At 43.4% G+C, this 18,748-nt stretch overlaps 1 protein-coding gene across 7 annotated transcripts in view; it reads right to left on the bottom strand.

Annotated features, from left to right (window-relative positions):
• The window catches only part of wdr7 (WD repeat domain 7), an 836,682-nt gene that overhangs the window by 560,285 nt on the left and 257,649 nt on the right, over positions 1-18,748 (bottom strand). For all 7 annotated transcript variants that reach the window (XR_015074758.1, XM_085974490.1, XM_085974481.1 and 4 more), the window contains one exon: positions 1,503-2,263. Coding sequence is in view for 6 of the 7 variants with exons in the window: in XM_085974490.1 (XP_085830616.1) it covers positions 1,503-2,263 (761 nt within the window). In the remaining variant the exon portion in view is untranslated. The remainder of the gene's footprint in view (positions 1-1,502; positions 2,264-18,748) is intronic.

Raw genomic sequence — 18,748 nt, forward strand, 5'->3', positions numbered from 1 at the left:
GATGCATTGGTTGTAATCTTCCAAAATTCCCTGGATTCTGGAGAGGTCCCAGCGAATTGGAAAACCACAAATGTAACACCTCTATTCAAGAAAGGAGGGAGTTCTGATGAAGGGTCCGAGACCTGAAACGTTAACTCTGTTTCTCTCTCCACGGATGCTGCCTGGCCTGACGAGTTTTTCCAGCGTTTTCTGTTGTTATTTAAGATGGTATTGGCAATGGGTTAATATGTAGGGAATAACATTGAGCTCGGGGTCAAACAATGTACAAGGATTCCATACCTCTAAGTCCGAGTGTCAGCCAGGCAGTTGATAGATTGAAGGCCAGAAACACGTAGGTGCCGGCATTAGCTGAAGAGGGACTCTGTGCAAGTGAGGATGGGGGCTGCAGTATTCTGAATGAGTTGCAGTTTGTGGAGGGTGGAGGAAGGATCAACATGTGGAGTAGGATTTCAACAGCAGTAGTGCAGAGGTGGGGTGGAGGTGAGTGATATTGCACAAATGCAGGAAGGCATAATTGGTAACGGATCATATAAGGGGAAGGAAATTGAGCTTGGGATCAAGTAATGCATTAAGGTGCCACACCTCTCGCCTCAGGCCGAGGCAGCAGCTGGGTAGATTGATGAAGTCAAAGCCAGAGGCGTGTCGGTGCTGGCCGAAGCCAAAGAAGATGGCTTTGCTTTTGTCAACATTAAGTTCAATTCACCAAGATCACAATGTCAGACAGACAGTTGGACAATGTGACAACAACCTTTGGATCAAATGGAGGAGATGGAGAGGTAGAGCTAGTTTTGATGTACATGTGGAAGCTGCTCACATGCTTTCAAATGATATTAATAAGGAGTAGAATATAAAAGAAGAAGGGATCAAAGATAAAGCTTGTGATACACCAGAGTTGACTGTGCAGGCAAAAGTGACAAAAGGAAAAACCACTGGAGGCAATGTCTATAATCAGACAGATGCATATGAAACCATTGAAGGGCAGTGCCAGGGAGATGAACTGTAGAGAAAGAAATGTTGGAGTCGATGACATTGTTGAAGGCAGTGGGGAGGTGAAGAATGGTTGAGGAGAAACATCAAGTCATGATCACAGTCACACAGATGTTGACTGTAACTCCGACCAGCACAGTCTCGGTGGTGTAGCTAGGGCAGAGGCTAGATTTGTGAATCTCAAAGAGGAACAGGTGGGAGATGTGGAAGCATTGTTGTGAGACAACAAACAATGAGACAATGGAGGGAAAGGAAAGGTTGAAGATAGGGTGACAGATGGAGACTACGATCACAACGCATAGCCTGTTTCTTAAAGTTGCTTTTGTCAGGAAAAAAAACAGCATCCATATATACAACTATATTTAGAAAATAAATGGATTGGGTTATCAAAGCTATGAAAGAAATAATTATTCTGAAATTTACCCCACAATACCTTTGCATCAAAATTCAATATTAATATTCATAATTTAAATGATTTTACTTTAAATTGTACGAGAGCAGAGAATGATTCACACCTTTGTGGCAATTTTTTCATGTGCTCCCCGATGAAAGTGGCATTGGTCATGCTCATTAATGTATTGGCTAAGGAGATAAGAGAGAGCAGGTGTTGGGTTGTGACTGCCCGGGACACATTATATGTGCTGTTTCCCAGAACTAGCTTTTTTCCTGTTTCAATGGCACCATCTAGTGTCTTGCAAGCAGTCTGTTTGAAGCCCGGAAGCATCAGCGACATATGTCCTCCCCTTGACAGCAAACCAAAAGATACAGGACAGTGAGGTTTTAACATGCCAAGGCGGATGAGGCAAACCTCATCTAATCCTTCACTCAACCCCCAAGCATGAAGACAGGACATGAAGAGCTTGGCAGTGTCCATTGTTAGATTGTACTCTAACAGTGTGAGTGGCTTTGATTTGTTGCCCTTGTATTCTGAGTCACTTTCTTCCCTCTTCTGCTTCTTCATTTCATCGTCATCATCTTCATCGTCATCCAGCAAATGCTCTTTAATATTCTCTTTGATAGTTTCCTTCACCTGTTGGAAGAGGACAGCTGCTCTCTTCCCAGTCAGGAACGAGCTGCTTTTGTCTGTGCCACCTGGCGCTTTCTGGAGGCTCTCTGGAGAAATAAGAGTGGGGTTGGGTCTGGATGCTTCCTCCGTTAGCAGCTGGATGATCAGTGCTTCCACATCAAAGAATAATATATGGATATCTGGATCTGTCAGGTTGGTCTTCATGGCTTGAACCATAAGGGCATTATGGGAGTACTTTGGTAAAGCCCCCTAGAGAAAAAGGACACAGAGCAAAAAATTAAAGCGAGTACACAAATTTGCAAATAACAAACTGAAGCCGCCAAACAAAACATTTTAAACTAAATAGATCAGCAAGATCTCCCTCCCAAAACCTATCATTTTAAACAAATAGGTTGACCTAACTGTTCCTGAAAAAGCCAACAAGAATTTTAATAAAATTATGGAACAAGAGGATCTTCACCATATCAAGTCCATTTCTTCCACAGAACACATTATTGTGCACTTTATATTTGGTCCTTCTCAACCATTTAGCTCCAGAGGGCAGAATATGCAAAGTTTCTCCTCACCACACCAGCCCAGGACAAGAAAAATCAGCTTTTTACACTGAAATTGGAAATTGTCAGTGTCAACTGATCAGATCAGCTGGAGGGAAAATCTGGAGCCCATCCGAACCAATCAAGATCAGCTGCAGGTCAGGTCTGGATTTTGACAAAACCAAATAGGAGGCTGGAAATGAAGGCTGTTATAACCAAAGTAAGCAGTAGGAGACTGTCAGAACCAAACATTACCTTCTCCCGCTGTTGCTCACACACAAACTTGAGGCAGAAAAGGTTTATGATGAGCTGATGGTTTTTCAAAGCCATAGTTATATGTGTATATATTTAGCATTTATCCCTGAAGAAGTTACACATAACAAATATGTGACTAAACGGCATTGTTAAAAACACTTAAATTTCCCTCAAAAAAACTTTATGGGGCAGGCGTGGCTGTTGCCTTTGGTGAAGGTTTATTGGCCCAGAAATTCAGGTCCCCATGCGTGAGTATGCACTGGGTACTCACGCGTAGGCCCAACGAAAGTGCCGGTTTCGTGCATGCACTGCGCATGCGCGGGAAACCGGAACTTCTGTTCCCTTGAAAGAAGGGGTTGACAGGTGGAACGGGTGCACCGGAGAGTCAGCGGATGCACATCGAAATTACGGTTTTTTTCAGGTTTCTCCGGGAGTGTAAGTCTCCAGCAGTTACACTTTTAAAAAGCAGGTGCAAGGCCTGCTTTTAACAAGGTTAGTGGTGAATTAATTAAAATTAAAACATTTTTTCCACAGGTTTATTATTTTTAAATACTTTAAAGATGGGTACGTTTATTTTTAGCCCCGTTAGAAAATGTAATTAATTTTTTCAAAATTTTAAATTGTTTAAAATAGTTATTTCATGTAATTTATAGTTATTTTTAAAATGTGATTTAAAAAAAAAATTATTTGAAGTTTTAGTTATGTTTTGGGGCTTATAGTATTTATAGGTTTGACAGCTCTTCCTGTCAATTTTATGAATGGGCATTTCCCTGCTACCATTGGCTCCCCATGGCCCACGTGATCCCAGGGGATGCTTCGAACTAACTGCGACCCTGGGATACGCAAGCACTGCGCGCCGGCAGCTGGAGGAGGCCCAGGATCGGAATACCACGCGGGCCCACAGCACATCGGCCGGCGCGCTAAGTGCAGGTCGGAGGCTTGCACCCGCGGGAAGCTTCCGACCTGAATAAGATTAGTTGCAGCTGTTTTCTCAAGATACAGAATGAATTCAGCAACTGGTTTTACTTCAGAATTCTTGTCACTGCACTAATGGCATTAGCAGTAATTAGAAATAAAACAGGCAATGAGGTGTGGAATGAGCTTTACTTATATAACTTTAAAAAAACACTGATATTCCCATACTTAGAATTTTACAATAGTGTATGACTGTGATGTGTGATGTAAACCATTGGCCACTTGTGGGTGACTTGTAATGTCCGGTTATCTTCTGCAACACTGAAAGCTGTTTTTGGTTTGAAACCATGACATCCATATTAGAGCAGTCGACATCCATTGGGAAATGTGAGAAATGACATTAATAATGAATAAGAGTAGCACAGATTGAAAGCCCCAGAGTGGGGGCAGTCAGTCAGGTCCACAGGAGAGAACAAGATTAGCTCCACACGCCTGTTCTTGCAAACCACACCTTTGTATATTTTCGATTTCATTGCAAAATGATATATTTTCCAGTATAAGAAGATACACCTATTGTCTAGAAATTACTTCTGGCAAAAATAGCAGATGAATGCATATCATATTTGTATGACATTCCTCAGTCGCCACAAAGTTGTATGAAATGTCTATATTTTTCATATTTGAACGATTTTGTAACCCTTCCAGGAGAAAGTATTAGGCACCGATTTTCTGCCAGCCGTCGGGTGGGTTTTCAGGCGAGCGGGGGCCGAAAATCGCAGAAATAGGGGGTCGCGACCCCCCCCCCCCCCCCCCAAGCCCTGTCCGACTTTCGGACCGCCGTTTCTCTGCGACCCGAATCAGTCCCGCCCGCTGCTGGCGGGACTGGCCGTCGGGACCCTAATCACCAATTATTGGCATGTTTAATGCCATTTTAAGGGGCCCTTGCGATTTTCAAGGGTTCCCCACGCTAAACACGCCTGCGGAGAAGCCCACTGATGAAACCTGGCGTGAAGCTTGCCGGCTTGCTTGCTCTCAGCTGCAGGTCATTCGGGAAAGCTGCGATTTAATCGGAGAGCATTTGTATGTTGAAGGACTTTGTTGTTGCAGGCTTGGGGCCACTTCTTCAAGGCTTAGGCACAGCTGTGTAAGGTTGGAGCCTCACACACTTCTCCAATGTGATCTCCTGGGAAGCCCCTCTCGCCACCCTCACTCAGCGCTTCCTCAGCGGAGGCATCTACCAGAGGCATGCGACGCCTTTTTTTCCTTCCCTTCTTGCCATTAGAGGATCTCCAGCAGCAGAGGCAACAGCAGCAGAACCAGGAACAGCAGGATAAGCACCAGGAGCACCAGGCTGCTGCTCACTCACCTGAAGCTGCACAGGCCAGAAGGGGCCAGCGCTTGGAAGTGGCTTGAGAGCATCTTGCTGCACTTTAGGGGGCCATGGGGACCCATATCTGCACTGGCAGTCCTACTCAGAAGGACTTCCATGAAGGTCTGGTTTCTCTGTTCAATAGATGGCCAACGCTCCTCAAGAGATGTCATTCTCTTATGAGCACTCACCATGTTTTCCGTACCCTGGCGAGTTATCTCCTCCATGGAGGTTGCCAACCTTTCCATGGTGATGCGTTCATGCGCCAATGACTCCACAAAGGCTCTGCTCATGGTCGCTATGGACTCCTCCATTTGCTCCACACTCGCAGCGACCCTGGAGACAAAACCTGCCAGAGACTCCTGCATCTGTGCATGGAGATCCATCACCTCTTCTCTTGCGGGTGGACCCAGAGACAGAGGGTCGACATGCAGCGCAGCTGAGCTGAGCTGGCAGAGTCCTGCGCCCTCCAACGAGGACGCTCCACTGCTGTCGCTGTCTCCAGAATCTGCTGAGGCTCACTTGTGAGCTGTGACAACACTACTCTATGTCCCGAAGTTCCCCCCAAGGTGTGAGTGTCTGCGCTGGTGCTGGGTGCGCTTACTTCTGCTGACGCTGCGCCCTCAGAGGTTGGAGCTTCCTCTGAGGAGTCTGGCTGCACAGCCTCTTCCTCCTCCACAGTGGGGACGGGGGCTCTGGATGGTCCTGTGGGGGAGTAGAGGAAGGCGTTAGAGATGTGATGCCAAGGTTACATGCACATTCGAGTTGACATCTGCTGACACCTGCATCCATGCAGCCTTGGTCTCAGTGGGAGGCCTCTTCCTGCCTGACCTAGGGAAGATGACCTCCCTGTGGGCCCTAACCCCATCCAATAATGCCTGCAGTGAAGCTTCGTTGAATTTGGAGGCAGCTCAGGGTCTGGCACTGGCCACAGCTGCTGCAGGCTCCTCTGCCATCCTGTATGGTTCGTTTGGAAGCCAACAGAGGAAGCAATGCTTGCTGTGGACCTTGAAAGCACCACGAATGATGACATCATACTGTGGGGTTTTCTGACTAGAAATGGACAATTAGCAAGGCTGTCCACACGCTGGAAATTAATTGGCCACTTGAGGGAAAATTGCATGCAGCTGGCTGACCCATTTTTTTTCGGGTCAGAACCCCACATTCGGGGAATCCGACCATTTCCCACACAATCCACAAAATCGGGCCCTTAGTCTCTAATACTAGAACTATAGTAGTGCCTGAAAATACACCAAATAAAGTGCCAAAAATCTAAATTTTCCAGGGAGGCCCACAAACAAATTTTGCTTCTTCAGCAGTCATGTGCGGAATCAGTAATTTCTAAATTTGATACTACTGAAAACTGTTTTCGTGCACTTTAGGCATTTTCACCATCAATAAGCTTAAGTTATGACAAGACGGCAGTACACTGGGGCTTTCAATCTGACTCCTCATCTTCACGTGTCACGAGGCCTATATTCAGGATTGCTTTAGTTATCAACCACTGTGTGTCATTGTCAGCTTTTTCTAATTTTATAGGTTGGTATATATGAACCCAGAAATCAACTAACTTTTGTTTGTTTCATCCATTTCAACATACATTTATCCTCCAAGTATGTGAACCCAAGCCAAAACTAAAAGTGGGTCTAAGTGAAAGTGGAAGCCCATGGAAGTAAGGGGAAAGTGATGGTGTTAGCTCTTTTCTGGAGCAAACAACCCACTTTGAGTCTACGTCATCTTATTACCAGATTGATTAAAAATGGATGAGTTAAAGACTAATTCAATCTCTGGGTTCAGCTGATGAAATGTTCAAACTTTGCTCTCCAAGTTTGAAGTGACGAGGTAAGATAGGCGAAGCTATGTTGGAATTTGAAGGCAAGGATGAAGATCTTGAAACCAATTCACTTAGATACAGCAGGCCAGTAAATTTGCCAAGAACAACAGTGATGGAAGCACTGTGTCTGTGCTGGCAAGAACAAAGATCATGGCATTCTAAATGAGATGCAGTTTATGAAGGCAGAGAGGCTGCTAACCTCATCATGAAAGAAATTGAACCCCGAGGTGATAGAGGCACGGACTAGGATTTGGACAGCATAGGGGGAAAGGCAGTGGCAGAGGTTTGCAAGTAAATGGAGATGTGATCCATAGCACATTTAGAAGATAATGGTGTGCAGAAATTTGAAGGATTTAATATGGGCAAGACTCCTGGGTCAGATGGAATATATCTTAGAATTTTCAGTGAATTAAAGGAGGAAATTTGTGACAATTTGATTGAGGTTCATTTAAAGAGGAATTCGGCATAAACCTGCTAATTACAGGCGAGCAAACCATCAGAATAACAAAAATGCTCCGAGTGTACATCTAAAGAGCATAGATATTATACGGAGCAGTCAACATATTTTTTAGAACAGGTCACATCTTACAAATCTAATTGAATTCCTTCAGAAGGTAAGTAAGCTAGTGAATAAATTTAATCCAGTAGTTCACTTGGATTTTCAAAATGTATTTAGCAAAATCCCTCATGCAAGACTGGTAGCCTCACAGGAAGTGATGACCAACTTTCTAAATGGTATCAGAATTATCCTTAGGATAGAAGACAGACGAAGACAATAAATGGAAAGTACTCTTACTGGGAAAACAGCATTCAGTACTGGGACGATAGCAAAATACCGCAGATGCTGGAAATCTGAAATAACAACAGAAAGTGCTGGAAAATCTCAGCAGGCCATGCAACATCCGTGGAGAGAAAATAGAGTCAACGTTTCGGGTAAAACTCTTTGTCAAGACTGAAGAATCACAGGAAATGAAATAGATTAAAAGGCCAGTATGGGGGCTGGGAGAGAACAAAAGAGAAGTGAAGAGACATTAAGAGTTTTCAAAATGAGACGAGATGGTGATTGGATTAGTGGAGACAAAAGATAGCTCTAGATTAGGTGTGAGATGTGCTGGCAGAATGGGAGACAGCTGCCATGTGGGAGAGGGAAAAAAAAAGGGGGGGAAGGGCCAAAACAAAGGTATGGATAAAAAATATAAGTAAAAATGTAATAGGGGCCGAGGTTATGATCTGAAATTGTTGAACTCGATATCGAGTCCGGAAGGCTGTAAAGTGCCTAATCGGAAGATGAGGTGCTGTTCCTCGAGCTTACGCTGAGCTTCCGTGGAACAATTGTGGGAGAAATCTCTGTGGGATCAGGTTGGGTTCAAGATAAATTGGAACCAAGTCAATCCTCTGTGACAGTCTCAGTAATACAATATCTGAGCTAGTTAGGCCCACAGTACTCCAGGATAGTCTGGCTCTTTGATGAACCTAGAGGAATAGAACCGTACCACTGAGCTCCAGATAACCCTCTAAACCACTTCCTGAACAAATAAGGTGATCCTCAACTGGCAAGCAACAGGAAGTTTGCCAGTGTTCTATATTGACAAACTAAGTATTGTTAGCCAGTTAAATTCCAGCAGCACCCCATCTGGGTTATGGAAGGGGGATGAAATTCTGTGGAGAGTCTATATAGCCAAAACAGAAACTTTAGCTAGGATAAAATTAATAAGCAGAACCACAAGGGTAATAATCTCTGGATTACTACCTGAGCCACGCGCAAATTGGCATAGGGTCAAGCAGATCAGAGAGTTAAATGTGTGGCTCAAAGAGTGGTGTGGGAAAAAGGGGTTTCAATTCATGGGGCACTGGCACCAGTACTGGGGAAAGAGGGAGCTGTTCCGTCGAGGCCTGCTCCACTTAAACTGGGCTGGGACCAGCATCCTGCCGAGTCAAATAACTAAGGCTGTAGACAGGGCTTTAAACTTTAAAAAAAAAGGGGTTGGGGGGGGGGGGGGGGGGGCAGGAAGTCAGGTGAGGAGAAATTTAGAAATCTGGAGAGAAAGGTCAAAGCAATAGAGCAGTGTAGCGATTGTGGTAAACCACTGTTTGTATTCCACTGTGTACATGCCTGGACATGCCTCGGCTGACTCCTCCCACAAGTCCTAGTATAAAGGTGACTGCTCCCCAGCCCTTTGTATTTCTGGACCGGTCGACCACTCGAGGCAGACCTTCATTCTTTTGTTAATAAAAGCCTTTAGTTACTCTCTTAACTCTCGGTCTTTTATGAGTAATTGATAGCGCATCAGCGATTTGGGTAAAAATAAGCAGAGTGAGACAGGAAGGAACAGAGTGTTTAACGGTAACAGTGCAGCAGGGAATAAGATCAAAGCAGGGAATAATGGCACAAAATTTAAATTAAAGACACTTTATCTGAATGCACGAAGCATTCATAACAAGACAGATGAACTTGTGGCACAAATAGAGATAAATGGGTTTGATCTAATAGCCATTACAGAGACATGGTTGCAAGGCGGCCAAGGTTGGGAACTAAATGTTCCAGGGTACTTGACGTTTCGAAAAGACAGGCAGAATGGAAAAGGAGGGGGAGTAGCCCTGATAATAAAGGATGGCATAAAGACTGTAGCAAGAAAGGATCTCGGCCGAAGATCAGGAAGTAGAATCAATATGGGTGGAGATAAGAAATAACAAGGGGCAGAAAACACTAGCAGGAGTAGTATATAGGCCCCCTAACAGTAGTTATACTGTTGGACAGAATATTAATCAAGACATAGTAGGAGCTTGCAACAAAGGTAATGCAATAATCTTGGGGGACTTTAATCTTCATACAGACTGGACAAATCAAATTGGCAAAGATAGTCTGGAGGACGAGTTCATGGAATGCATTCGGGACAGTTTCCTAAAACAATGTGTCATGGAACCAATCCGGGAATAAGCTATTTTAGATCTTGTATTGTGCAATGAGACAGGGTTAATTAGCAATCTCAATGTAAAGGATCCTCTAAGGCAGAGTGATCATAATACGAGAGAATTTCACGTTAATTTTGAGAGTGACTTGCCCAAGTCCGAAACTAGAGTCTTAAACTTAAATAAAGCCTATTACATAGGTATGAGGGGCGAGTTGGCCAAGGTAGATTGGAAAAATAGATTAAAGGTATGGTGGTAGATAAGCAGTAGCTAGCATGTAAAGAAATATTTCATAATTCTCAACAAAAATACATTCCATTGAGAAACAAAAACTCCACGGAAAAAGTGATCCAACCATGACTAACTAAAGAAGTTAAGGATAGCATTAGGTTGAAAGAAGAAGCTTATAATGTTGCAAAGAATAATAGTAAGCCTGAGGACTGGGAGAGTTTCAGAAACCAGCAAAGGTTGACCAAAAAATTGATAAAAAGGGAAAAAATAGAATGAGAGAAAACTAGCAAGAAATATAAAAGCAGATTGTAAGAGCTTCTATAAGTATGTAAAAAGGAAGAGAGTAGCAAAAGTAAACGTTGGACCCTTAGAGGCTGAGACAAGAGAAATTATTATGGGGAATAAGGAAATGGCAGAAATGTTAAACAAATATTTTGCATCTGTATTCACAGTAGAAGACACAAAAAGCATACCAAAATGGTGGAAAACCAAGAGTCCACTGAGGGTGAAGAACTTAACGTAATTAATATAAGTAAAGAAAAAGTACTAGAGAAACTAATGGGACTAAAAGCCGACAAATCCCCTGGACCTGACGGCCGACATCCTAGGTTTCTAAAAGAGGCTGCTGAAGAGATAGTGGATGCATTGGTTTTGATCTTCCAAAATTCCCTAGATTCTAGAATGGTCCCAGCGGATTAGAAGGTCGCAAATGTAACACCGCTATTCAAGAAAGGAGGGAGAGAAAAAACAGGGAACTACAGGCCAGTTAGCCTGACGTCAGTCATTGGGAAAATGCTAGAATCCATTGTTAAGGAAGTGGTATCAAGGCGCTTAGAAAATCATAACATGATTAGGCAGAGTCAACATGGTTTCATGAAAGGGAAATCGTGTTTGACAAATTTATTAGAGTTTTTCGATGATATAACTAGCAGGGTAGGTAAAGGGGAAACCAGTGGATGTAGTATATTTGGATTTCCAAAAGGCATTCGATAAGGTGCCACATAAAAGGGCTTATGGGGTTCGGGGTAATATAGTAGCATGGATAGAGGATTGGTTAACGAACAGAAAAGAGAGTAGGGATAAACCAATCTTTTTCAGGTTAGCAGGCTGTAACTAGTGTTGGGGCCTCAGTTATTTACAATCTATATTAATGACCTAGATGAAGGGGCCAAGTGTAATGTATCCAAGTTTGCTGATGATACAAAGCTAGGTGGGACAGTAAGCTGTGAGGAGAACACAAAGAGTCTGCAAAGGGATATAGATAGACTAAGTGAGTGGGCAGTAAGGTGGCAGATGGAGTAAAATGTAGGGAAAAGTGAGGTTATTCACTTTGGTAGGAAGAATAGAAAAACAGAATATTTTTAAATGTCGAGAAACTTTCAAATGTTGGTGTTGAGAGAGATTTGGGTGCTCTTGTACAAGAAACACAGAAAGCTAGCATGCAGGTACAGCAAGCAATAAAGGAAGGCAAATGGCATGTTGGCCTTTATTGGAGGGCACGGGGTTGGAGTATAAGAGTAAGGAAGTCTTGCTACAATTGTACAGGGCCTTGGTGAGACCACACCTGGAGTACTGTGCACAGTTTTGGTCTCCTTATCTAAGGAACGATATACTTGTCTTGGAGACGGTGCAACAAAGGTTCACTAGATTGATTCCTGGGATGAGAGGGCTGTCCTATGATGAGAGATTGTGTAGATTGGGCCTATACTCTGGAGTTTAGAAGAATGAGAGGTGATCTCATTGAAACATACAAGATTCTGAAGGGGATTGACAGGGTAGATGCTGAGAGGTTGTTTCCCCTGGCTGGAGTGTCTAGAACTAGGGGGCATAGTCTCAGGATAAGGGGTAGGCCATTTAAGACCGAGATGAGGAGGAATTTCTTCACTCAGAGGGTTGTGACTCTTTAGAATTCTCTGCCCTAGAGGGTTGTGCATGCTGAGTCGTTGAGTATATTCAAGGCTGAGATAGATTTTTGGACTCTCGGGGAATCAAGGGATATGGAGATCGGGCGGGAAAGTGGAGTTGAGGTCGATGATCAGCCATGATCTTATTGAATGATGAAGCAGGCTCGAGGGGCCGTATGGCCTACTGCTGCTCTTATTTCTTATGTTCTTATGTTTACTTCTCTGGATTGCTCGGTACTTTGATTTGGATACTCTTTATCATGTTGATGTCTTTCGATGCATGTCAGAGACAAAGCTGCATAAGTATAAAAACCATACTTCAGGCTTTTTATTTTGTTTTCAAATTGCTTCTACCCTAGAGAAATCAGCAGTATTTAAGTGCTTTGAGATGATTACAAAAACCATATTGTTTATCATACTTCAGTATGCAAACATTTTCTGTCTTCACACATTTTCTGTAAATACCATTAATTTTGATTAAACGTCATTAGGGCCCCTGAAACAAAAGGAGACTGAGGATCTAACAAACTAAACAAATCACATGAAAAGTTATTTACCTAATGTAACAGCAATTTCAGTCTGCATGTGATTTCTCAAATAGGAATAGAATGAAGACTTTATGATTGCTTTACTGTCATGAATTTACTGGCAGAAAAGATGGAAATGTCTCAAAAATTAAAAAATACACAAAAAACTGCAAAGAATATTGAAGGGGAAAGTTGTATACTAGAAACCGAGTATTAACAAATGCTATGTAAATAGCACCCAGTTACTGGAATATATGAACATCCCAAGATTAACTGCATCTCCAGCTAACTCTCTTCAAAAACAGTTCATTTAAGCGCATGTTTTTCTTGCATACAGGGAAGAATACAATGTAAAATAAAGGAAGTGGAGCTGTGAGGCAGACTAAAAAATGTATTTTGGAAAGAGGTGCTCAAAATTTGACTTCGAATTTTAACACTGATGGGCTAGAACACGTATACATTTAACTATGGATCTCTTTTTCCCACATTACAACAGTGACTCCAGTTCAAAAAGTACTTCATTGGCTGTAAAGCGCTTTGAGATGTCTGGTGGTCATGATAGGCATTATATAAATGTCAGTGACATGGATCAACTGAGTGGCCTGTGGGTGACGCTGTCCAGGGAGAGTATAAATACTTGGGCACGGGCCCAGCTTGGGCAGGACATTCTTAACAGGAACTAGCGAAGGACACAACTAGACCTCCATGTTGTAAAACAGTTGATTAAAGCTTTGTTTAACGCTTAGACCAAATGCCTAGTAGTTTTCTTACGTCAGTAAGTTTTTCTTATGTCTTTCTTTCTTTCTTAGACTGTAATAATGCTACCCGTTATTTATGCGCAAATGCCACCACAACTACAGGTGAAGGCAGATGAGTAATCAAACACAGAAAACGAAAAGCTGCTGTTGGAGATGCGCCGCGTCGCCGTTATCTTGGCGAAAACAGCATCTCGCTGTCTGGCTCCCCATTCAAATGCATTGAGTGGCGTGAAGTTGCTGTTCTTGCACTGTAAATGCGAAGTAAACTCAGCACAGAAAGTGAAGACAGGTCATTTCAAGTCCAAGTACCTTTTTATTGACATGATGAGTTTTAATTACAGCCAGTCAACCTCTCTGGTACTGAAAATTAACTATTAAAAGTGTGGAGTCTCATTCCGTCAGATTTGAATTGTTATTGGAGAATTTTTAAAATTAAAATATTTCTTTTACTTTTTCTTTCTGTCTCTATTTTTCTCTCTCGCTTAATCCAATCTTTCTTTCCCTCTCTAGTTCTTTCTGTACCTGATTTGACAATTAATTCCCCCATTGCAAAAAAACATAATGACATGAGAAATAGGAGGAGTAGGCCATACGGCCCCTCGTGCCTGCTCCACTATGCAGTAGGATCATTGCTGATCTTTGACTTCAACTCCACTTTCCTACCCGATCCCCATATCCCTTGATTCCCTTGAGTTCAAAAATCTATCGCTCTCAGCTTTGAATATATTCTCTGGGGTAGAGAATTCCAAAGATTCACAACCCCGAGTGAAGAAATTTCTCATTTCAGTTCTAAATGGCCTGCCTCTTATCCTGAGACTATGCCCCCTAGTTCTAAACTCACCAGCAAGGGAAACAGCCTCTCAGCGTCTACCCCATCAAACTCTCTCAGAATCTTGTATGTTTCAATGAGATCACCTCTCATTCTTCTAAACTCCATAGGGTATAGGCCCATTCTAATCAGTCTCTCTTCTCATCCCCCATCCCAGGAATCAGTCTGTCAAGCCTCTGTTGCACCCCGACAAACATAAGTAAACCTTTCCCTTGGTTACACTTCCTTCTCAGTCCTTGCGCTGTTAATTTCACAATCCTTGGTTAGGGAGGTATACAGTTGTTTGCCCTGTTCATTCAGATCCAGATGCCCAGTAGAGGATGCCGCGCCGTTTCCATCTTGCACTTCCAGCGCAAAATTTCGAGATTAAACATGCAAGGGCAAGTCTAACTAACGGTGGGTGCCATTCTTGACAGGTTACAGCAAATTCTGAGCCATTATATATGAGATATGTTAATTTATCTTCAATATTCTTTCCTACATGCCAACAGTGTTGCAAAGTCATGATCAGCATTTTAGCCGGATGGCCAATGCTTGCTTAAAAAATATCGAGCCGGGTCCCCTCTACCCCCCATTTTCACCCCTCAAATCAGCTGGCTAATAGTGACCAATAGAGACATCAAATCTGTACACAGCCAGAGGGAAAACATATAAACACTAATGCATTATTATACTCTTTATTGTATTGATCCCTAGACACTTTACAACTAATACAAAAGCAATTTTAAAAATCTACAAATAAAATTTAAATTCATGCTGTGTGCATGCTTTTATTGTGATGCTGGTCACTGAAAATGTCATCTCTAATATTTCTAGTGACGTACTTCATGACTCAATGATAAAAGAGGGAGGAAGGAGAGAGAGAGAGAGAAAGAAACACAGACAGAAAACTGACAGACTGACAGCCAGCCAGCCAGCAAGAAAGACTTGCATTTATATAGCAGCTTTCATGACCTCAGAACATCCCAAAGCGCTTTATTGCCAATGAAGTAGTTTTCTGAAGTGGTCACTGTTGTAATGTAGGAAACGTGGCAGCCAATTTGCATACAGTAAGGTCCCACAGACAGTAATGAGATAATAACCATTTCATCTGTTTTAGTGATGTTGGTTGAGGGATAAATGTTGGCCAGGACACCGGAGAGAACTCCCAAGCTCTTCTTCAAAATAGTTCAATGGCATCTTTTACATCACCTGAGAGGGCAGACGAGGCCTTGGTTTAACGTTTCATCCAAAGGATGGCACATCCGACAGTGCAGCTTGAACCCATGATCTTCTGAGTCAGAGGCGCAAGTGCTACCAATAAGACACGGTTGACAGGAGATGGCGTCATGAAGACTTAATCCTTTTTGGAGAATTTTCAAAATGGCAGCCAGTCATTTTTGGAGAGAGTTGACTTACAAAGTAAAATGGAAAGTGTCTCTACTTGTAATATATCTCCATTAAAATGAATTCCGATCAATGGATTTGAAAATCCTGCGTTGTATTAATAGAATATAGAAAGGAAAACATTTGATTTCCAGATCACTTTCATGAGGAAGGCCTCCATGGGAAATCCAGTGACTTGTTTGTTTATGATTTGTGAGAATCATTGTTACAAGGTCCTCCTTAGGAGTTATTTTTCTCCTGAATCCTAGTCTGCCTTGGCCAATGTTGCTAATGTGGCCAGTAGATTGACTTGCTCCTACCAAGGCCATAGTACAGTACTGTGAACTAGGTGCCATGAGGTTGACTGGGAAAAAGCACTATGCTTCTTTCCCTCACCCAAAGCTCTGCTCAATAACTTCCAAACAAAATACTGCACTGCACTCTATTAAATGTGATAACTCTCTCTGTGTCTATCTAATTGTTAATTTATCTGGCAACTTAAAATGGCATGATTGAAAATTAAGAAATAAGGAGGTTAGTTTTAAGAAGCAAACCATAATTTAAGGTTAATGTAAATTTGTTACACTTTTATACAAAGTGAAATCTAACTACTCCACATCATCTTTTTTCAATAAAACTGTTCACTTTTATCTCATCGTTAGCCTGCCATGTGAGATAAATATTAGACCTTCACAGTTATTCAGTTCTCTAAACATCTGAATAAAGCTGAATATTGTTAAAAAAAAAAAAACTGGCTTTAATACTTTGTTGAGCTATACATTGTTTAAAGAGGATGGACGCCCATCTGCCTTAGCAAAGAATGGCCATCCTCATGCATTGGTTCCCTCTTCTGTCAGATTCAATTAGCATACATGGCACATTAGTTAACAATTTATGCTTTAGCATCAGTAACACCAACCAGTTCACTGCACTGTTGTCTGGCAGAGGCAATTTCATTACCTTTATCACCACCATCACTTAAATTACTATGGGGCAGAAATTCTGATCCCTATGGGTGGGTACGCGCTGTGTACCCACCCGTAGGGACATTGGAAATGCTGGTGTCAGGCATGCACTGTGCATGCGCTGGAAACTGGCATTTCCAATCTGTCAAGAGAGCTCTTGACAGATCCTCCGGCTGCGCTGGAGCAGGGCCTCTGCGGGTGGAGAGCCTGCTTTTACCAGGATGAGAGTTGAAAACAGTTAAAAACAAAAAATTCCACTGATTTATCATTTAAAAATACTTTAAAGAAAGGTCAGTTTATTTTTAGCCCCGTTAAAAACTTTAATTATTTTTTTCAAAAATTAAAATTTTTGTTTAAAATGCTTAATCTATATAATTTATATAGACATCTTAAAAATTTGATTTAAAAAAAAAAAATTATTTGAAGTTTTACTATGTTTTGGGGGTGATCTCTATTCATATATTTGACAGGTCTTCCTGTCAAATCTATGAATGGAGATTCCCTTCTCTGATTGGCTCCCCATGGCCCACGTGATCCCAGGGAAGCTGCGAACCGCCTGCACCTCTGGGATACGTGGGCCCTGCGCACCGGCAGTTTGGAGAGGCCCAGCAATGGAACTCTGCGCCTCCCGGGAACCCTCCGGTCTAGGCGTAGATTTTTCCAGATCGCAGCACTCCGCCCGTGGGAGGCCTGCGAATGGAATTTCTGGGCCAATATAGAAACAGAGAAGACAGGAGCAGGAGTAGGCCATTCGGCCCCTCGAGCCTGCTCCGCCATTTAATGAGATCATGGCTGATCATCCAAATTCAGTCCCCTGTCCCTGCTTTCTCCCCATATCCCTTGATCCCTTTAGCCTTAAGAAATATATCTAACAACTCCTTCTTGAATTTAGGGAGCTAGGTGAAAGATTAAAGAGCAGGACCTCAAAGGTTGTAATCTCTGGATTACTCCCGGTGCCACGTGCTAGTGAGTATAGGAATAGGAAGATAGAACAGATGAATGCGTGGCTAAAGGGATGGTGCAGGAGGGAGGGCTTTAGTTTCCTGGATCACTGGGTCTGCTTCTGGGAAAGGTGGGACTTGTACAAGTCGGACGGTTTACACCTGAACCAGAGGGGGACCAATATCCTTGCGGGGAGGTTTGCTAGCACTGCTGGGGGGGGGGGGGGGGTTTAAACTAACTTGGCAGGGGGATGGGATACAGAGTGGAACTATAGTAGGGGGTGATTTACAGCCAAATACAGAGGAAAAAACAAGTCAGCTGGGAAGGCAGAGCAAATATGTGAAGGCAAAAGGGAATATGGCAAGGCTGTGTGGTGTATGTAACCTTTCCATCTTAAGAGAACTTAAGCCTGTTCCACCTTAAGAGATGTACTACTTTCTCTGGCTGCTGTATACGTAATACCGGTGGTGACCACCGGTATATAAGTACTGTGTAGTGATATTGTATTTAGTATAGTCCTGACCTCCAACTAGTAAAGATCTGTTGAACTTTATTCTGTAGTCTGTGTCAGTAATTAATCTTAATACAACTGGAACACACAGACTTAACAGTGGCGACGAGTCCGATTCTTACCCTGCGGCAGTTTATATCCACGGCGGCTTCGTCCACAGAACGGGCGTCGAAGAGAGGCATCCACCCTCATCACCCTGCTGGAAGACACGTCGCGCGGCAGGCATCGAGAACCCAGAGTGCAGAAGACATCCTGAACTCGAAGCCTCCATCAGCGGCAGTCAGCTATCTTCTTTCTACCTCGGTGGTGGGTAAGCCGGTCAGCGACGCGAGCAGAAAGTCGGCCGCGTTGGCTGTACAGACGGGGGGAGGAAGACGGAGGAATAAGGGCGGTGAGATCGATCGCGACCGGAGATAAGGGCCGGGCCGCATTCGGGCCGAAAGGCGCAGCGCGGGGACATCGATCGCGGCTGGTGATAAGGGCCGGGCCGCCTTCGGGCCAAAAAGGCGCAGCGTCTGGGGCGACTGAAGGCGCGAGAGCCGCAGTGAAGGCGAATGCAGCCGGTGCTAATAACCGGGCTGCAAGAAGGGCTGCGAGGCACGACATCGGGGAAGCGCGAATGCCCGAGGGAGCCGCGGTGAAGCGGAGACAGCGTCGGGGGAGTTACTAACCACTTGGAAAGGGGAGCAGCAGCGGCACGCCAAACGCCATTGCAGCCAGTGGGTGAAGACCGCCAAGCGCGGGAAAACCGCCATTTTGTAGGCGGAGGACGAAGACAAGAACGGGAAGCCGCCATCTTGGGATAAAATAAATTGCAACGATGCCTAAACATGGGAACATTGATATCTTTGATGGAGACATCGAAGATTGGGCCATGTATGTAGAA

Source organism: Somniosus microcephalus, chromosome 2 (genome assembly GCF_052327205.1).
Source record: "Somniosus microcephalus isolate GS21.2 chromosome 2, FLI_Smic_1.0, whole genome shotgun sequence".
NCBI classification, from domain to species: Eukaryota; Metazoa; Chordata; class Chondrichthyes; order Squaliformes; family Somniosidae; genus Somniosus; species Somniosus microcephalus.